Raw genomic sequence first — 22612 nt, 5'->3', positions numbered from 1 at the left:
TAAATCTGAACCAGAAGGGACAGTTCTGATGCTAATGCACTTAAGGCATAGTGCCCAAATCAGGTTTTCAACAGAAATTTGCAGAAACATTCATTTATCAACTTTATATTCTTACCAGACACAAACTCTTTTGATGTTTAGTTATAAAATATATGCTGTATGGATTCTCGAGGCTCAGACCGCTCTTCTGTAAGCTGTAACAGTGCGGGTTCTGCTGTTTCTCCAGTGCCTCGGAAAGAGTCTGCTTATGGCGGCCATGCGATCTTTAATTTAATTTAAATAATTAACTGTTTGTTCATTGTTAAATGAAGAAAGCGATGTGCTGTAAATAATGTCTACAAACTTGAAGGGTGACTAAATTTAATAACGTAATTTTTAAAATCTCATAACCCAACAAAATTGTTTCTGATAATGGTCTTATCAAAAAATACTACCATTTTTGGTATAATTAGAATGACTTACTATTAGTAAAGTTTGATATATTGAGCTTTCAAGAAATTCTAGCTCAAGAAACATATATTTAATTTATAAGAATGTACTCCTTTGAAACTTTTAAGTGGGAGCAAACTAATGTGATATAAATATCAAATAGTAACACTTTTTTGCATTTTGAGTGTAAATCTGTTGGCAATGTTTATCTAATGTATTTTATATAAAAAATGGAAACACTTAAACCAACTTTTATTATTGATTTAGGATGCTTACTAAAGAAATTATACTGTTCAGTTCTTGTTTTTTTTGTGATATTAATAAAGACCAAGTATTATACAGGCCAGTCAATGTAGCTCATATATTTGGTCACACATAATGACCATCAATAATTATACTAGAAACTTTGCTATATTAACTACAAAAGGTTTTCAGTGGCCTGATCATTTATGCTTACATACACATCTAGCACCCAGGAGCTGTTGAGTACAATATACATTTAAAGGCTTTTCTTATTCAAAAGTAAACCCCAAATTATTCAGCTTTGTAGATGTGTAAGTTCCTTCTCTGGACATATCGCCTGCTTAAAACTTAATTAATTGGGGAAGAGATTCTTCAGTTTGCAGAAGGCTGGATGGGATGTACACATATACACATATACACACACACACAAATACATACATGCTTTGGACCTTGCAAATTGAAGCAAAATGCAATATATCTAGAATAGTGACTTTTCTGCACTGTACATATGAATCTGCTGAGAATGTTTAATCTGAATTCATATAACAAAAACAAACAAGTATATGTTTACACCATATTATCACTCATCCACCCATAAGGTAGTTGTTTTCAATTTTAGATACAACTAGCATTGGGAATCAATTTTTCTCCCTAAAAGGAATTATTTTGAATCAATATGTAATATTGAAATAGCAATTCTTTATTATTTAGCTAATCACCGGTTAGTTGTAAATGCACTGGTATTAACTATTAATTAACTTGTATTAATGAGTTTTGAGATTATACTTCCTAACTTTACAGTGTTGAGAAATTTAAATAGATGTTGGCCTTCTTAAAATATAGAAAATGGTTATTTAGAATCCTAACTCGCAATTATATGACAAATGTAACTTCCTTTGTAGCATCCATGTGCTCATTCTTTCAGGAATAAATGCCACAAGCTGACTTGAACCAAACAGCCTTTCCATCTGATGTTCTTGGGAGCTCTTCTGTCGTAAACCTTCAGGAATTCAGTAGAGTAGTCCATTAAAATGGAAAGATCTATTTGTCCCTTATACTGATTGGTACATTCCATTTTCCCTGGTAGAAGTGGTTGACAAACTCCTTCATAGAATTTACCTTTCCTAGTGGTGAAAAGATTTGTCTAAAGAAATATTTTCTGTGTTTGAGGATGGGAGGAGTATACGTATGTTTTTACAAGTCCTTAGAAGGAAAGTGGGGGGTAGAGGTGGGGCGGTGTGTATGGTGTTCCAGTAGATGGGTGCCAGAAATCGACTTCAGAGTCCTCAGGGTTCCTCTAAGGCAAATTTGATCCAACTGACCCTTGAAGGAATTAAGGTTAGAAGAATAGAATAAGCCTGTTTGTGCGACTCAGCTTCTACAGAGGAAATGAGAAAGCTTCTCTGTTTTTCTGTAACTGCAAATATTTATGCATGCACAGCAATAGCATCAAATGAAAAATCCATCATAGGTCTCTCTTCAGAGCTGGACACACACCGTTTTAACTAGAGTGTCTGATAGAGGAATGCATATTTGAATTACACCTCCAAGGATCAGGCTAGGCGTGTGGCTTGTGGGCTAGTCAAGAATGTGGCCAGAGTGAGAGTATAGGCTTCCCCTAAAGGCATTCAAATGCAAATAATGAAATACATGTCACTGTGATGTCAAATAATATAAAGCTCACTGGCTGCCAGATTCCTCTAACCTCCAGGGTTACAACCCTGAGCCTCTTCCCGCCTGGCCCTGCCCTGATCAGGTACTCCCTGCAGGGCGTGGGTCTATACCACACAATTATCTGACAGACGGTCCTAACACGAGGTGCCATTATTAGTACTGACACTTTGGAACCACATTCTGCTGTGATGCTCTTAAGTCTCCATCCGTGAATTTCACATGCAAGAACAGAAAGTGACACTGGACTGCATCCTCTTCAGGAACAGAAACTGCTACACTTTTCGCCACTGTCTCTATGGGTAACCTCTTGTTTGAATAATTGTTTAAAAAAAAGCATTTTGCAGCCCTGGCTGGTTGGTTCAGTGGTAGAGCATTCGCCCGGCATGTGGAAGTTCCAGGTTCAATTCCCAGTCAGGGCACACAGGAGAAGCACCCTTCTGCTTCAGCACTTCTCTCTCTCTCTTCTCCTCCCTTCCTAGAGCCATGACTAGATTAGAGCGAGTTGATCCCAGGCGCTGAGGATGGCTCCATGGTCTCTGCCTCAGGTGCTAAAAAATGGCTCCGGGTACAATGAAGCAAGGGCCTCAGATGAGCAGAGCACTGCCCCCTAGTGGGCTTGCTGGGCGGATCCTGTCAGGGTGCATGTGGGAGTCTGTCTCTGCCTCCCCTCCTCTCACTGAATAATAATAATAAAAAATATTATAAAGAAACTATTTTGCCAAAAATGAGAAGTTAGGGAAAGTTGTTTAAAGAGTCAATATTTTCATCAAACTCAATGTATAACCTTGTTTCCTAATCTTAAGGGACCAAGAGGAAGTTTTATTGTTAGAAAAGGATACCACTAACATCACAAATTTATAGTGTCTGTGAAAACTGCCACAAACATTTTATAAATGTAGCCCAATCAGAATGACTCTACTTTCTTTTTTGGGTTCCCAAAGTCTTCTGTGGCATTCACGTTTGACTTAAACAAATCACTAACTTATCTGTTTAAAATATACATTTTAAAATGTTTGTCCCCTGAAAGTTCTAGGGAAGAAATGACCAGAGGGCTTGTGACACCACCTAAAGCTTAGGCTACTCCACTCACACACATCAGTCCTACATCAACTGCTAATTCATAAATACACAATTATTTTGGGGGTTAAAATATTAGTAGCCGAGTTATCTAGTTTTCTTTCCAGGAAAATAAAAATCATTATTTTTGATAAATTACCATATATGCATAGTAACTTAAACTTAGCAGAAGCCAAAAATAGAGTAAAAGAGTTTTATAAAAGCATAATAACAATAAATCTTTATTGGGATTATTTTTAACAAAATAATTTTTAAAAACAAAAGTCCCCACTGTATACAAGAAAGTAAATAAAGTTACTTGGCGTTAATTACTATATACATCCAAGAATCAAAATAGTTCTGGTTAACATTCCATAATCCAGACTCTTTTGACCCATCAGTGTTCAAGGTAAGCGTATTTTAATACTACCAATAATGGAACCTTATCTTTCAGCATTATCAAGTGGATTATAGGGTAGAAACTATAGTTTAACTTTTCATTCTTTCCACCAATCCATTTGCTGTATATACCAGTTCTCAAATGTATTTACTTGTCAATGTCATTCCAAAATGTCCATCATCCCAGATTAACCAGGTTACAGCACCTCCTTCAGGGTTTCTGTCGTGGAATGTGCTAGAACCCATGTATCATAACATTGTTTTTCAAAACTAACCTAATTCTAAATTTTATCTCTATAATCTGCTACTTCTTCATTTCTCCTCACTTTCTATAAACACATGAAACTCCAAAGCAATTTTATCTTTAAAAATATTACTGAGACATTAACACACATTTAGGAAGTAATTTCCGACAAAGCTGTAGTTTATTTACAAAGAAAAAATGCTAACGCTTATTTTAAAATTTAGCTAGAGTACTGTCATAGTGTTGTTAATTAATTGAGAATGATGGCTTCAATTTAGAGGGTTCAATTTAGAGTGTTCGAAATTAAACAGAGTAAATAATTCACATGAAAAAGATCTTCTGACTTCTCGAAAGACCAAAATATGTAATTTTATTACTATAAAATGTTATTAATTTAGAGTCTGTTTTTGCTAAAAATTTGATTTAGTTTTATAAGCTTTACTCAAGACAGTCTGGGTAATTTTTGTAAGAGGCCTCAACTTTAGTTTAAATGTAATTCTTTTCTGTTGGTTAAAATAATTTAAAGATGTGCACAATATGTTTGTGCTGTTTAAGGCAGGTGCCAAGCAGATTCTGAATGGTAATAAACTTATCAACTGAATTTCTTCCTCAAGGAAAGAACAAAGAAAGCTCAAGCCAGTTTTTGTTTGAGATGTTTAAACAGCACTCTTCTTTTAGATTTAAACACCATTTGGCAGCTAAACTGCCTATGGTCATAACACAAATCACTTACAAAGAACAAGCAACAGATACAGAATTAATGATATACTTTTAATATTTTTACAAGACTCTTTAAGATGTTGCCTATTGACATTTAACAAGATTTTTGTACTGAATGTAAAAAAGACTTAGAACATAGGCTACACCAAATAATGAATATAATTTCTCTATGCCATGCAGAAAAGTCATCAACTCTTTACAGATCATCACTCCTAAATAGTTCTAATTAAAATCCAAACTGTTCCCATTTTACATCGTTTTCATTCTTTGGCAAAAGATTCAAAATAGCCATGGGTTAGGAAACATGTTCACTCATGGTCTTCATTTTTGCAAAATAAATGTGTTTTGTAAAAGAAATCGGCAATATGCCTGGTTTATAACTAAATGATTATAAATAAGCAAAATGTTACAGCTTTGACTAATCTACTCCCAAAGCTTTGAGTTGTCGTTCAATCTCTTCATCGGAGATCGTAGCCTTGGAAGTTGAGGCAGAGGGTAAGCTTCGGGCGGCCGACGGAGCTTTAGCCATCTATATAAAGAGAGGGAAGGAAAAAAAAAATGTGTATCATCGAACGTTTGGACTAGGACAGAAAGCATGTGCTGCAAAAAGATTTAATTTACTTTTCAAACATATAAACATGCGTCTAACAGTAAAGGACAACTTTTTAAACAATTAAGTGACAAAGTGGTAGAAACTATTTCCAACTGAGAAAAGAAGACAGTCATACCTTTCCAGAGATTTCAATTCCAATTTCATCAAGAACTTGATTCACAATATCCTGGCTTTCTTCTTCATCATCAGAGCCATCAAAGATGTCATCAAGTGTGTCATTGACTTGGAAGGGTGGGGAGAAAAAGCAGTTACTTTCAAACCAATTTCAGGTTAGACTTACATTCTTAGAAGGGCAGCCTCATGTACACACACACACACACACACACACACACACACACACATTTTATTACAGAAGGGCAAATTTAGGTAAACCAAGAAATTACAAAATTCACTTTCAGATGCCAATAAAGTTCACTGATGAACACATTTTTGAGGCATTTCATCAGGAATAACATTCATTTCAACACAAATTATTCTTTAATAAACAAGTCTATTCTGATTTTTTTTGTAAATTATGTCTTTAGTAAACAAAAACTATATGATAGTCACAGCTACAGGATTAAAGTTTTCAAATATAATTCCACAAACTAAATCTGCTCAGTTGTAGCTGTTAAACCTGACCATGGAAGAATACGCCAGAATCCGATATCCTGTAAATATCTGGGAGACAATGTACTCTTTTTATACCTATAATTATATTTTCACTGTTCTTAAATTTTTATTCAAGATGTATGTAGAATATTCTAACAAAGTTTAACATTCAATATTTTATTAAACTTGTCCAAAGAAGGGTGTTTGCTTTAACCCTGCAACGATGATTATTGCTATACCGCGCCCACTTCTTCCCTCCCCTTTCCAATATATATATTTATGGAAGGCATTCTGCACAGAAGGCATCGTGTCAGTAGGTGTGGGGAGGAGCTTTTGAAGGCCTGGGAAATGTCTCATTTATCCATGAAACTAAGTGCCTGGCATGTGGTAAAAATAAAACTCATTGATAGCTGATAGATAGATGATAGATAGATAGATAGATGACAGATAGACAGATGGAGAAAAATGAAGATCTTAAGTAGTTTACACTTAAGGAGAAAAGAAAGAAAATAATAGATGGTGGTAGATAGAAAAATAAGTGATTATGAAAAGGGAAGAGAATATAGCCAGCTGGGAGGGAGTAACATGTCAGGTGGTCCATGAAGGATGCACACGATTTGACCCAACAGAGACAGAGGGAATACAGTGAACAAAGACACTGTGGAAGGCAACTGGGATACATATACAAGGAAGGGGAAGTTCTTCTGTTCGGTTATTACTTAAGGTGCAAGAATGGGAAATGGTTGCGAGGGAAATGATTAAACAGCTGGCCTATGATTATTCTCCTGATTATTAAGGGATGACCCAAAGGAAAAGGAGACAGGTAATCTAGTCCAATCTCTGCGTAGGCACGCTGCTAAGTGTGCTTCTGTTAAACAGACGTATGTTGGCTCATAAGCGTCCTTGTCTATGGAATGCTCTCAGCAGGACGCCCTTGCTTTAGGACTGCTATCCTAGACAATTCTATAATCTATGGCAGGGGTCCCTAAACTACGGCCCGCGGGCCACATCCGGCCCCCGCGGCACTTCTCGAAAAGGCACCTCTTTTATTGGTGGTCAGTGAGAGGAGCATAGTTCCCATCGAAATACTGGTCAGTTTGTTGATTTAAATTTACTTGTTCTTTATTTAAATATTGTATTTGTTCCCGTTTTGTTTTTTTACTTTAAAATAAGATATGTGCAGTGTGCATAGGGATTTATTCATAGTTTTTTTTATAGTCCGGCCCTCCAACGGTCTGAGGGACAGTGAACTGGCCCCCTGTGTAAAAAGTTTGGGGACCCCTGATCTATGGGTTTACGAGCCACGACTCTCTAGAAAACATCACATAAGGTAGGTGGCCACCTGAGGTGTCAATGTAGGATGTTTCTTAATTTAAATGTTTCCTACAACGTGAGGTGATGAGCAACCCTCATCACACCCATCATTTACCACTATGCTCAAGGAGCTGTGTCTGATAAGAAAAGATCTCAGCAGTAATGTGGGATGTCCCAGCCCTCTCCCTGTCTGCACGTGAATTTTAACTGCTTGTACCCTTGACATTATTAATAAATTTTGATATTATACGAGCATGACTTAAGAATTTGATTTTTTGTGTTAGTTCAATAGTATAAATTTTGAAAAGGCTAAGAACCTTAAGGCAAAAAAAAAAAAAAAAAATTGAGCATCACCTCTAAAAAAATAAACAAGGTTAAACTCAATTCTTCCATTTAATACCTATGTAACTCGTGAGGAAAGTCACTTGACCTCTCTGGCCCTCAGTATTCTCACATAAAATAAAAGGGCTTAACCTGGCCTGACCAGGTGGTGGCACAGTGGATAGAGCATCGGACTGGGACGCAGAAGACCCAGGTTCGAGACCTCGAGGTCACTAGCTTGAGTGCAGGCTCATCTGGTTTGAGCAAAGCTCACCAGTTTGAGCCCAAGGTCACCGGCTCGAGCAAGGGGTCATTCAGTCTGCTGTAGCCCCCACGGGTCAAGGCACATATGAGAAAACAATCAATGAACAACTAAGGTGTCACAACGAAGAACTGATGCTTCTCATCTCTCTCCCTTCCCGTCTGTCTGTCCCTATCTTTCCCTCTGTCTGACTCTGTAATAAAAAAAAAAATGACTTGACCTGATAATTATTTTTGATTTATGACGTGGGGGTTTTATTTTGTAATCAGTAAGAAGCCACTGAAGGAATCTGATTGGCATGCTCAGCTTATCTGTAGCTATAAAAATAATTTAGCATTTGTGATACTCATGGTCGTGAGGGCCTGGGCTGTGGTGGTGCAGTGGATGGAGCGTCGACCTGGAATGCTGAGGGCCTAGGTTTCAATTTCTTGAACTGTCAAGGCACATATGGGAGTTGATGCTTCCTGCTCTTCCCCCCTTCTCTCTCTCCCTCCTCTCTCTAAAATTAATAAATAAAAATCTTAAAAAAATGGTAGTGAAGGAATAATGGAGGTGGGGGAGTCTAGGTCAGTTTATAAAGGCCTCAGTGAAGAAGTAGTAGCAGAAAAACACGAAAGAAGGGGAGAGATAAGAAAGACCAGAGTTGTAACCTAGGATAACAGAAGAATGCTTTCAGAAAAAGTTTAACAAAACTAGTCAAAAATACAATACAGATTTTTCAAAGATCTTTTTTCCAAAACTTTAATGTGAGTAAGTTTTAGAGCAGCACTACATAAAATAAACTCTAATTTAAAAAAGATGTCTATTTAAACTTGAAATTTATTTTTAGATGAAAACACTAATGTTAATACTCTATTAGGTTATAGAAAAAACAAATAGCGACCAATAATTACTATCATTTCAGACTCACAAAGTACTAACATACACATAAAAACAACTGTGATAGATATGAGTTTTAATTATGAGTTTATTAATTCTCTTCATTATGGCTTAATGGAAAAGTGAATTCCTCTGATAAGATCTGCTTACACTTGTGCCATCATTGGAAACCAAATAAACCTGCTAGATACTGTGATTATTATATAAATGACAATTCTCACAGTCATTATAAATTCACTGATGTTTCAAAAATCATATTTTTCAAAGTAAATATTCAAAGTAAAAAATAAAGAATCTGTTGAACTATCAAGAATACACACACAGTGTAATGAAATTCTAAAAGCAAAACTGACAAGCTGAAATAGACTATTCGAACAATTGTGGTAATTTAATTAAATACTATTTATGCACTAAACACTGTAAAATTAAAATGCTAGCCAAGCTATACTGGCATATCCTTACATAATTGTAAACAATTAGAAAATATCTTTGCAAAACAACGATGCCAGTTTTGACATATCATGTAAGTAATAATTCAGTGTTGGCCAGGATGCTGTAAAGAGTTACTGTCATTCATTATTGGTGAAAAAGTCTGGTATAGTCTTCCTGAGAGGAATTTGGTAGTATGAACCAAAAGCCTTATAAAAGTTAATAATTAAGGAGATTTAAGAAATTCACATAACAATAAAACAGAAACATTTATGAAAGGATTATCAAATACATTAAACATTTTAAAACAATCTTATTGACCACTGTAAGAATGTTTAAATAAATTATGGTTGATGTTATTTAATACTGATGTCGTACAATATTAAAGCCATTTCAAAAAAGAACAAAAAAGGCTTCAGAGAAGATTTAAGGTCATGAGCACATGCTTATGTTATATTATGGGTTTGTTTTTTTTTATAATATATTTTTTAATTCATTTTAGAAAGGAGAGAGAGAGGGGAAGAGAGAGAGAGGAGAGAGAGAAGGGGGGAGGAGCAGGAAGCATCAACTCCCATATGTGCCTTGACAAGGCAAGCCCAGGGTTTCGAACCGGCGACCTCAGCATTTTCAGGTCGACGCTTTATCCACTGCGCCACCACAAGTCAGGCCTATTATGTTTTTATAAAAGCTGAGTAAGGTTCAAAATTGCACATGTAATATGATCTAACCATCATAAGATATGGAAAATTATAGGAAAGAAATATACAACATTAACAGTCACTCTATCTGAATGGGAAGAAGAGAGTTATTTTAATAGGCTCAAACCCTCTGTAATCTCCACACTTCCACTACAACACGCAATTGCTTCATATATAAAAGGAAAAAGTAAAAGAAAAAAAGAAAACTAAATATTAAGTAACTTTGGGAGGGAAGAAAAATAATGAAAAGCTTCATTATCTCTACCTCCAATACCTGCAGTGTGACAGAATCAACACAACTCTGAGACTACACAACTTATACAAGAAAGTTGTTTTATCCACCAGTTGGTTTTGGTCCACTAAGCAATGAAGTAAGACAGCTGGGGCCCGTATGGCATCGAATCCTCAGTTAAACATTAATAGAATGTGGAGCCATCGCCACTGCCGATTTAAAAACACAACAGAGTTGCAACCTGGATGCCTGTGTAGTAGGGTGCTCTGTCACTTCTTTGTTCAATATTCATGCTTTCATGGATGCAAATATGAGGCTGCTGGCAAACAGACTGAGACTATTCAAACATGAGAAAACGACACTTCATAGAAGATAGTAAACTTACTCATTTCTTCAGTCATTTCCATTTTCATGTTTTCCTTCTGGAAATTCTGCATTGTTTGTAATGTCTTTTGTGGATCCATCTTCTTGTTAACTGCTTGCATTGTCTTTAAAATATTAAAAAATCCAACTCAGCTATATAATTATGAAAATTTTACTATGGATAAGTCCTAAGAGAACATATTAAATAAACACAGGCTTAGAAAAGATGTACATTCTGCCATAATGAAACATAAGAATGCTAAGTATTTTAGGAAAAAAAAACAACAAAACCTCATTTGGAACCCACCTGCTTAACATCTATACAATAAAGTCTGATGTGGGAAAACCTCATCTATACAGTACGCAAAAAAACACGTAAGAAAAACCACTGTCAATAAAAGAAAATCCACTGCTATTCAGATAGGAAAACTACATTTGCCTATTACAAGGTAATGCCTAAATTAAAAATAATTTAAGTTTTACAAAATTTTTCATTAGTTTAATATCTGAAATAAAAAGGATATATTAGCATATATACTTAATCCATTAACAAAAAGAAACAAAACAATGAATTTTGAAGAAACACATGAAAAGAAATCTTTTACATTTTATGCTCACAACTTATTTTATTAAAAAATTAATGCCATCTATAGACAAAATATTTTATACACATATGAAATATAGATATATACATGGGGATTATGTAGTTACTTCAGTATTCAAATACATTAGACATATAAAACATATCAGTTTCAAACACATGAACCATACAGTCTTTTCTCAGACAAGTTATATGTAGTGCTGCAGCTAACGCAATCTGAGTACGACTCCGCGATGCCCTGAGTTCCTGCCAGCCCACACATCCCTGATTCTGCAATGCTTTCCCACTGCTCAGCATTAAAAACCAAACTTCATAAGTGGCCTGTGAGACCAGATAGTAACTGAACTTGGCTTAATAAGCCAGTCTCATTTTGCACGGCTGGCCCCCAGGCACACTGGCCTTTCATTCCCTTAACTGTGCTCGCTCTCTCTGTCACAGGACCTCTGCACATGCTCCCCCTTTTGTGGAACGCTCTTCTCCATTTGCTTTTGCGGTCAGCACTTCAGATTCCAGTTTCTATATCACTTTCTTACCGAAGTAGTTTCTGACACCCTAGACTAGAATGCGTATCCCTAGTTAAACCCTACTCAGTCACACAAAATACTTTACCTCCAACTTATATTACCGTTGTAAATAGTACTAATAACAATAATAATGATGATAATTATAATAATAGAGCACTTAATGTCTACTCTACGTAACCTTACTGTGTGTCAGACACTGTTCTCAGCGCTTTATATATTATAATAATATTTAAAGTTAAGTGACATTAAAATCTAACAAATATTTATGTGCTAAGCACTACCCTTTTCCTTACATTATAAATGAAGAAAGACATCACAGAAAGGTGAAATAATCTGACCTTATCACACAGCAACTAAGTGGGAGTGAGACTGGAACACAAGTAATCCGGAATTTACGTTCCAGAACTTACGTTCCTAACCCCTGCACGGAACCACCTCTAACACGGCCTGCTTGTGAACACTGTAATTAATCTACTACAGGGGGACCCCGGCCTGGCTTTGCTTTCCACTTCATCCCATCACCTGCCACAGTTCTTACCTTTGGGAGCTAAACAATTAATTGCTGAATTAACACATTCCTAAGAAATTTAAGTAAAAATTCCAAATCAGACATCTCTAAATGGTCCCCACATTAGGATCTTTCTCTAGCCTACCACTTGTAGAAAATTGCAAAACATTACAGTTGATCCTCATTATTTTTCAATTCCATATTTTGAATTTGCGCCCTCACTAAAACTTATTTGTGCCCTCAAGCCTGCCGTGCTGCTGTGCTCGATCATGGACATGCGCAGGGCACCAAAATCTCAGTCCCCAACATGCAGGTTTTCAGGTGAGGTCAAACAAGGTGGCACTCGGCCTTCTCGTTTCAGCTCTCACACTGTAAACAAGTGTTCTCTTTGCCGTGTATTTATTGCCACGTTCTTGTGCCTTTGTTGGTGATTTTGCTGTTTAAAATGGTCCCCAAGCATAGTAACGAAGTGTCATTCAGTGTTCCTAAGTGCAAGAAGGCTGGGATATGCTTATGGAAAAGAATACACTCCCTTAGATAGGCTTTGTTCAGGCATGGTTGACAAAAATGATATAACCAAAAGTGCACAGGACCTACTCCTGTATTTCCCTTTGAAGCAATGGTTCGATATTCACTAATCTGGTGTTCTGAACTTTGAGGAGCACTGCCTATTACAAACAATAAGAATCAACTGTATGAACCACTTTCCTAATATGAAGCTCCTCTATGGCTTCTTTTCCTATGCTCTTCAAATTCATACTTCTCCTTCCGTCTATTTAATGCCTAGTGATATTTTAAGACCTGGGTCTTCTGCAAAGTCTTTCAGATCATCCTGTTTACCCATGCGCAGTTCACCGAGGCTGAGCTCAGACTGTTACAGTGGGTCAGTTCAGACAGGTTAACTCCCCCCACCCCAAGTGACCTGTAATCTGGGAGAGGAGTCTGCCTTCACCTTCTTCTTGTTCCTAACAATACAGTACTTCACATGCAGAAAGCATTTTATTAAAAATGAAAAGGCTCAGATTCCTTTAAAGTCTATAGTAAAAATACTATTAATATAAAGACTGTAAGTTAAATCCTTTTAAGAGCATTTGTGTGTCCTTCTGACACATACATGAAAATGAATCAAGAGGAAGTTACTACTCTAAAGTAATCAAAACTTACAGCTTAATGAAATAAGGTGCTCACAAACTTCTGACACTTTAAGAGAACAAAGTAAACTATTAAGTCAATTAAAAAATTTTAAAAGCGACATGTGAGCTTGGAACAATAGAACTGTCCCAAAACAGAAATTTTATATTAAAACAAATCAATAAAGAACCTAGAAGTAGTTATCTGGATTACCTAACAGTATAACCCATTTTACTAAAAATTATACAGATTCCATACAACATATATAACAAAAGTGCTTTTAAATCTGATTTGAGTGTTGATATTGAAATAGCGTCGGTCAAAGTCTAAGTAGATGAATAGAAAGGCTTTTCCTTACCTTTGCTGTGGTCGACATGGCACCAGCCATCTTCATCTGGGAATTCATCACTTTGGTTTGTGTGGACATAGAAGTGACCTTTGAACTTACTGCAAAAGTTCTTGTTTTCTGTTTCCGTAGTTGTACGAGCTGTTTGGCTAAAACTCTGCAAGCTTCTTTATTACCAATTTTGGCCATCTTCTTAATTTCTAACTCCTAAGTGAAGAAATAACCAGAGGAAAATAAAATCACTGAGGGGTATACCTCAAGATTTATTTCAAAAGAATAGCCCAATACATAGGGGATGAACAAAACTAGGTTTACAGCTGTTAATATGAAAAAAATACAATAGTTAATAATACAAGAATACCCTGTTTTGTGTACTGACAACTATAAACGTATTTTTGCCCAACGCTGAATAGACTACCCTTCCTCCCTGATCATGCAGTGAGGCCGTGATCTGAGAGGGCAATCTACCCCACATTTTCATGGGGAAGAGGGAACCAGCACCTTCATCCACAAATCCAAAACTGGTCTACAAAACAGGACTCATGGAACGCCCAGAAGAAAGTAAGAAAACTCAACCAAAAGGTAGGGAGAAAAAAAAAAATCAAATGAACAAAGAGTTGGTGGGACATAGCAAAAGAAGAGCACAGAGGTAGATTTAAAGCTAATACTATAAACATATTAAGTGAAAAAGTCCATCGAACATTTCAATAAAAGGCAGGTTATCAGATTAGATAAGAACCCAAATATATGCTACCTCAAGAAGCCAATTTTAATTAAAAAAAAAAACACAAAGCTAAGTAAAAGAATAGAAAGATATATTCTATATACATACTTATTAAAATCTAGAAATGTGTTGCCTGACGTGGTGCAGTGGATAGAGCGTCGGACTGGGATGCGGAGGACCCAGGTTCGAGACCCTGACATTGCCAGCTTGAGCGCAGGCTCATCTGGCTTGAGTAAAAAGCTCACCAGCTTGGACCCAAGGTTGCTGTCTCAAGCAAGGAGGTTACTCAGTCTGTTGTAGCCCCACAGTCAAGGCACATATGAAAAAGCAATCAATGAACAACTAAGGTGTCACAATGAAAAACTGATGATTGATGCTTCTCATCTCTCTCCGTTCCTGTCTGTCTGTCCCTCTCTCTGACTCTCTCTCTATCCCTGTAAAAAAGAAATTAAAAAAAAAAAATTAGAAATGTGGAATGGCTACATAAACATTAGATAAAGCAAAGAAAACAAAATTGGAGAACAAAGACTATTACCAGAGATAAAAAAGGGCATTCATAATGATAAGGGAATCAATACATAAAGATGTCAAAAAACCATAAATGTCTTTGCACCTAATAACAATGCTTGAAAATAGGCATTGTTGGCTCAGCAGTACAGCGTCTGCCTAGCGTGTGGAAGTGCCAAGTTTGATTCCCGGCCAGGGCACACAGGAGAGGCGCCCATCTGCTTTCTCCACCCTTCCCCCTCTCCTTCCTCTCTGTCTCTCTCTTCCCCTCCTGCAGCCGAGGCTCCATTGGAACAAAGTTGGCTCCGGGCGCTGAGGATGGCTCCATGGCCTTTGCCTCAGGCACTAGAATGGATTGCAGTGAAGAAACACCCCAGAGGGGGCCGAGCATCGCCCCCTGGTGGGCATGCTGATCCCAGGTGGGCACATGTCCCTCCTTGCCGCCCCCCCACCTCGCACTTCTCACTTTGGAAAAATACAAAATAAAAGCAAGAAAACAAACAAACAAACAAACAAAAAACAATGCTTGAAAATACATGTAGTACAACTGACCGAATTGAAAGGGGAAGCAAATGTACAATTAGCCTGAAGGAGACCAACAACTCCTCTCACGTAAATTGCTGTAATCGTTAGAACTAACGGAGAGAAAATCTGTAATGATACAGATTTACAAAAACACTATTACTAACTTGACTAAACTGACATTTATAGAAAATTCCATTAACAGAATAGTCATTTACAAGCATATACTGAAAAAAAATCAGCAAAATATACCATAGAAACAAGGTTCAATAAATTTAAGATGGTTCAAATGATACAAAGTATGTTCTCTAAGCACAATAAAGTTCAACTACAAATCATTAAGAAAATGTGAAAGGAAAACCACAAATGAGCAGAAATTTAACATGATTCCAAGTAAGTCATAAGTTGAAAAAAATCACAGGGGAAATGAAATAATATTTTGACTTTAATAAAATGAAAATGCCACATATCAAAATGTTTGTGCTGCAATTACAACAGTTCTTAGAGAGAAATTTATAGCATTGAAGGTTATACTGAAAAAGGTGAAGGGAGTAAGAAGTACTAATAGTTACGAGGATATAAAGTACAGCACAGGAAGTATAGTCAATGATATTATAATAACTATATATGGTGCCAGTTGGGTACTAGAATTATCACTATGTAACATAGAAATATCTAATCACTATGCTGTATATGTGAAACTAATATTGAATGTCAACTGTATTGAAAAATAAAAGTGGTATAAAAAAGAATTAAACAAAATATTAGCAGCCTGACCAGTGGTGGTACAGTGGACAGAGCATCAACCTGGGATGCCGCGGTCCCAGATTTGGAACCCCTAGGTCGCTGGCTTGAGCAAAGGGTCACTGGCTTGGCTGGAACCCCCTGGTCAAGGCACATATAAGAAGCAATCAATGAACAACTAAAATGACACAACTTTGAGTTGATGCTTCTTATCTCACTCCCTTCCTGTCTGTCTCTCTCTCTAAAAAAAAATAGTAAAGACAGGAAAGGCTTATATTAAAAAAACAGTCAAAAGCTTCAAAATAAAAAAAGTAACAAAAGGAAATACAACATAAAGTAAACAAAAGGAAAAAATATTAACAAAGAAATCCATAAAGGAGGAAAAGTGCAGAAAATTAATAAAATCAAAAGCAGGTTTTTCTTTTTTTTGCAAAAATTTGATCAAATTGATATACCATTAGCCAGACAGATGAGGGACAACAACTGAGACAGAAAGAACATCCAACCTACAAATATTGGGAACACAAAGCGGAGCATCACTTCATACGATAACGAGGGGAAAGGACAATAGAGAATGGTATAAACAACAGTATGTCATATTTTAAAATTCAGTAGAAATGGACATATTACTTGATAGACACAAACTACCAAAGCTCAGTCAAAATGACAGATAACCTGATCTATATCTATTTTCTTCTTCGACCGAGCGCGCAGCTTCGGGAGGGACGCACATGGAGCGGTGAGGGAGGAAGGGGACACCCGCCTAGCCAGCCAGATCAGCCGAATCAACCCTGGCGATCAATGGGGTGACAGATGTCGCAGCCAGATCGCCCTCACATCCAATATACCTATTTTCTTAAGGAACTTGTAGTCCGAAAGCTATCCACAAGGAAAAGTGCACTCCCATGGGCTTTGCTGAGGAATCCTATCAGACACTTGGAAAACACACAAACCATCTAATAAAGAGCAAGTAACATTGCTAACTCATCATGCTTTAAGACCAGCATCACTCTGATGTCAAAAATAAACACACTACAGAAAAAGACAACCACAAATAAGTGTTTTATGAGCACAGATGCATGTATTCCTACCCAAATTGAAACAAAAGTATTTAAAAAAAATACAGCATTACCAATGACATTTATCCCAGGAGGAAAAGCTTGATTCACTTAAGAAAATCAATCAACATTAACAGATTAAAGGAAAAAAAACTACATCATAATCATCTAATAGATGCAAAAAATAAAAAAAGCATTTGACAAAATTCATTTCTGATATAAAGTCTCAGCAAAGTAGATAAAAAAGGAACTTCAATCTGAGAAAGGGCATCTACAAAAATCCTACAGTTTTAATATCCTATTTTTAAAAATATTTTATTCATTTTTAGAGAGAGAGGAGAGAAAGAGAAACAGAAGGGGGGGAGGAGCAGGAAGCATCAACTCCCATATGTGCCTTGACCGGGCAAGCCCAGGGTCTCAAACTGGCGACTTCAGTGTTCCAGGCCGATGCTTTATCCACTGTGCCACCACAGGTCAGGCATTAATATCCTATTTTTGGTGAAAGACTGAATGCTTCCTCCTAAGATCACCAATTCTGTTTAACATTGAAAGTTTTAGGCAGTTTAATAAGAAATGAAAAAAAAAATGACATCATGACTGAAAAGGAAGATGAAAAGTTTAATTTCCTTATAAATGACATAATTGTCTATGTGGAAATCGAATAGAATCTATAAAAAGAACACTACAATAAGTGAGTTCAAGAAGGTTACAGGATTCAGATCAACATACAAAAATATTAATGTATTTCTTTCTATATAGCAGCAACAAAAAAAAATCAGAAATTAAATTTGTTTTTAAAATATTTAGCATCAATCAAAAAAATGAAGTAGTTAGGGATGACCCTGACAACAGGTGTAGAGCCTGAATAATTACAAATGCAAACATGCTGAGAAGAGTGAAATATCTAAATCAGTGATTTTCAACCGCTGGTCTGCCAGAAACGTGGGGCTGGCCAGACTCTGTAACCGTCACACAACATCAGGGGCTTAACTCTTCCCCACACTGGCACGGAATTCCTACGGCACCGGTCCGTGGACCGAAAGCTGAAAAACACTGAAATAAATGGAGAGATAGAGCAGGCTTATGGATTGTAGGACTCAGTATTGTTAAGCTGTCTAGTTTTCCCAAATTAGTTTACAAATTCAGTGTCATCCCAATCAATATTTGATAATTTTCTGTAGAAATGAACAATTTGAAAGTTCATTTGGGAATGCAAAGCACCTAAAATAGACAGAACAATTTTGAAAACAGAAGTAGAAAGTTGAAGCTTTATTCTATAAAACAATAGTATTAAAAAGTGTGGAACTGGCTTAAAAATAGTCATATAGATCAATGGAATAGCATAGAGCCCCAAGCCAAGAATAAGGCCAACATGTATTTGGACAAATGTTTTTCTACAAAGAGGACCAATGTATTTGAACAGGGAAAGATGTAGCAACAACTGAATTTCCAAATGCAAAAGTGTTCCTCTCCCTTCACTTGACAGCAGTGTGATTTAAGTCAATATAGTTCACACTTCTAAATATAAGAACTAAAGCTATACTATTTCCAGAGGAAAACAGAAGAGAAAGTATTAGCAACTTTGGGTTAGGCAAATATTTCTTAAATATGACACTAAAAATACTAATCACAGAAGAAGAATACATTTTACTTGACATAAATAAAAACCTCTGTTCCTCAGAAGACACAATTAGGATAATATAAGACAAGGCCAAACACTGGGGAGAAATTTGCAAAACATATACTTAATAAAGTATATGGGCCCTGGCCGGTTGGCTCAGTGGTAGAGCGTCGGCCTGGCGTGCAGGAGTCCCGGGTTCGATTCCCAGCCAGGGCACACAGGAGAAGCGCCCATCTGCTTCTCCACCCCTCCCTCTCTCCTTTCTCTCTGTCTCTCTCTTCCCCTCCCGCAGCCAAGGCTCCATTGGAACAGCGATTGCCCGGGCACTGAGGATGGCTCCATGGCCTCTGCCTCAGGCGCTAGAGTGGCTCTGATTGTGGCAGAGCGATGCCCCAAGATGGGCAGAGCATGGCCCCCTGGTGGGCATGCTGGGTGGATCCCGGTTCGGGCCCATGCGAGAGTCTGTCTGACTGCCTCCCCATTTCCAATTTCAGAAAGAAAAATAAATAAATAAAGTATATGAATTCGGAATATATAAAGAATTTTTACAACTAAACAATCAGAAAACAACTTAAAAAATGGGTTAAAATATTTCAGTAGACCCTTTGGCAAAGAAGATATGTAAAATGCAAACAGGCACATGAAAAGATGCTCAACGTCATTAGCGATTAGGATTGACAATCGGCTACAAATCACTAGAACACACACACACAAAAAAAAGACTTAACTTCAACTCTGACCAAGATATGAAACAAATTTACTTGCATAAATAGCTGGTGGGAACAGAAAACATTACAGCCATTTCACAAAACTGTTGAGCATTCTTCTAGAGTTAAATATACATTTAATCTATGACCCAGCAATCCCACTCCTAGAAATATACTCAATAGCAATGAAAACATATGTTCACACAAAGACTTCAATTGAATGTTTATAGCAACATTATTCAAAACAGCCAAAATTTGGAAATAACCCAAATGTCCATTGGGGTAAATGGATAAACAAACTGTGGAACATTCATACAACAGAAACTAATCCTGATACATGCAATATTTGTTAATCTCAAAACAGTGAAAGAAGCTATAAGAACAAAAGAGTTCATATTAATGATATGATTCCATTTATATAAAATTCTAGGAGATGTAAACTAATCTGCAGTGACAGATCAGTGCCTGGCCGATGGAGGAGGAGGTAGACAGGGAGGGATGGGTAGGAAGGGTTACAGAGGGAATAAAGGAACACTCTTAGGAATGAAAGATATGTTCCTTACCTTGACTGCAGTATGGTTTCACTATTTAATACATGTGTCAAAATGTATCAAAGTGTACCCTTTAAACATGTAAGCTTGGCAATTACACCTCAACCATATGATTATTAAAATATTTTAAGCAACAGATACTTAAAAACATAACAAATATTTAACGATAATTAATCTATTTTTCAAAATACATTCATTATCATAGACACAATGATAGTTAAAATATCAAGTAAGACCCCTACAAGTTAACAAGGTAACCTTCGTGTTTTTGAAGACTACATTATCTTTGTTACTAACTGAGAAGAATCTGGCTCTGTTTTGAGCACATTTCTTTGTAGGCATTCATGACTTTTATAAATGGAAGAATAATTTGACTTTATAATCAGCAGAATACACAGAATCCTGGTAAGAGTCAGCAGAATGACACAATAAACAAAGGTAAGCAGAAAGGCGCTGAATGCCATTTCTTAGTAAAGCAAATCACTCACCACCTGCCAGGGGTCTTTATCCTGGTTGGCTAATTACTCCAACACTAATTTCCAAATTTGTTTGAAAGTTAAACTGAAATGTAATGTTCTACTTACCAGCTGTTTTTCTTGTTTCTCTAAAGCTGCTCGATCTCTGCTTATAGCCCTCTGTGTACCTCGTAACTCTCGATTCTGTTCCTTTATTACATCTGAGAGAACCACAAAAGAAACCTAAATGTATGGGTTGCAACATTTTCTCTAATATTCAAAATACTGGACTAGGAAACCTCAGTAAAAAAAATAAACATTGATTTATAGATGTTAAATTTTTTCTTTCGATTTAATATATTAAAAAATCAGTCAAATATTCAAACTTGAATTATAAATATCAATATATAAAGAATTATAAAAGTGAGAACTGCAACTCTGAGGTATATAACCAAAAGTACAAATAAATCACAATAAAATACTCCTTTAGAGAACAGATCAGCACGCAATGCTTTATGTGGCAGATATATATGTCATAGACACACATACATCCTTTCCATTTTTCCTTACTCCAGTATTTTATGAAATTCCAGAAAGAAACAGTCATGCTTTTATTAATTTGTTTTTCTACACAAAGTGATCATGAAAGAGGGAAGCAGAAGACCCTCCAATGAATCCCATATCTGCTACTTGATCATTTTACGTTGGAAAAATTAGTTAACACTCTAAATCTCAGGTTTCTTATAAAATAGGGATTGCTGTTAAGAAGTGAATAACATACACAATGCCCCAAAATACTGTAAGTGTCCACTCAATGTCTAGTTTATCTCAATTCATTTGGATCCGCAAGTCTTACCCTTTGAAGATTTAAAGTATTAGTTTAGGCCTGATGGACAATAATTAGGGTTAGCTGTTACTAAACAGTGATTTCTTCAAGGGATTCTTTTAAGTGGTTTACATATATTATACAATATAATGTCCATGATAACGCTATGATTTTTCTATTTACATATAACGAGATTGAGTATTACAAAGTTTAAATAACTTGCCCAAGGCCGCGAGGAAGTAAGCAGTAGTGACAGATTTGAACCTCAGTGTTCTGTCCCCAGAATCAGAGATCTTAATCACTTCATTAGAGTGCCTTTTAAAGAGACAGCTTAAAAAACAAAACAAACAAAAAACCAGAAAGAAGAGTCTTGTCATCAAATGGTGCTGACACAACTGGATAAAAAAGAGTAAAAGTGAATCCCTGACACACGTCATATACAAAAATTACTTTAAACAAGATTAATGAACCCTGCCAGGTAGCTCAGTTGGTTAGAGCGTTGCCCTGATAAGCCACGGTTGTGGGTTTTATCCCCAGTCAGGGCACACACAGGAGTCAACCAAGGAATGCATACACGTGGAACAACAAACTGATGTTTCTGTTTCCCGTCCTTACTCTCCAAAATAAATTAAAAAAAAAAAAATTAACGGCCCAAATATAAGAGCTAAAATCATAAACTCTTAGAAGAATACACAGAAGTAAATCTGCATGATGTGGAATTTGGTTCTTAAATACACCACTAAAAGCACAAGCAACAAAACGAAAAAAAACAGATAAATGGGAATTTATAAAAATTAAAAACTGTGCATCAAAAGACATTATCAAGAGAAAAGACAATATGCATATTATATATATATATATATATATATATATATATATAGTAAGAGTCTATTATCCAGAATATGCAAAAAAATTCTTAAATTCAAAAACAAAAGACAACCAATACTATTAAAACTGGGTAAAGGATTTGAAAGGGCATATCTCTGAAAATATACAAATGGTCAAAAAAACCCATAAAAAAGATGCTCAGTATCATTAATCATTAGGAAAATAAGGTACTGGTTTGCATTAATCAGAATGGCTACAATAAAAAAAGAAAATAACAAGTGTTGATGACGTGCATGCATATATATTTATATTATATATATGTATATATATAATATATATAAATAAAATGTATAAGTACCTCTGTACATTGCTTATACAAATATAAATTATTTCAGCTCCTGTGGATAACAGTTTATGGTTCCTCTAAAAGTTAAACATAGAATTACCAAATGACCCTACAATTCCACAAATGTTCATAGTAACACTAATTCG

General features: G+C 36.1%; 1 protein-coding gene across 1 annotated transcript in view; it reads right to left on the bottom strand.

Moving 5' to 3' along the window:
- Positions 1–3628: 3628 nt before the first annotated feature.
- The window catches only part of CHMP2B (charged multivesicular body protein 2B), a 35286-nt gene continuing 16302 nt past the window's right edge, over positions 3629–22612 (bottom strand). The window contains exons 2-6 of the mRNA XM_066347483.1: positions 20596–20687; positions 13590–13784; positions 10490–10592; positions 5494–5600; positions 3629–5294 (exon numbers count right to left, since the gene is read on the bottom strand). Of these exons, the coding sequence (XP_066203580.1) occupies positions 5184–5294; positions 5494–5600; positions 10490–10592; positions 13590–13784; positions 20596–20687 (608 nt within the window). The 3' untranslated portion in view covers positions 3629–5183. The remainder of the gene's footprint in view (positions 5295–5493; positions 5601–10489; positions 10593–13589; positions 13785–20595; positions 20688–22612) is intronic.

This window comes from Saccopteryx leptura, chromosome 8 (assembly GCF_036850995.1).
Source record: "Saccopteryx leptura isolate mSacLep1 chromosome 8, mSacLep1_pri_phased_curated, whole genome shotgun sequence".
NCBI classification, from domain to species: domain Eukaryota; kingdom Metazoa; phylum Chordata; class Mammalia; order Chiroptera; family Emballonuridae; genus Saccopteryx; species Saccopteryx leptura.
The sequence above is the reverse complement of the archived record's forward strand: the minus strand, read 5'-3'. Positions and strand labels throughout refer to the sequence as shown.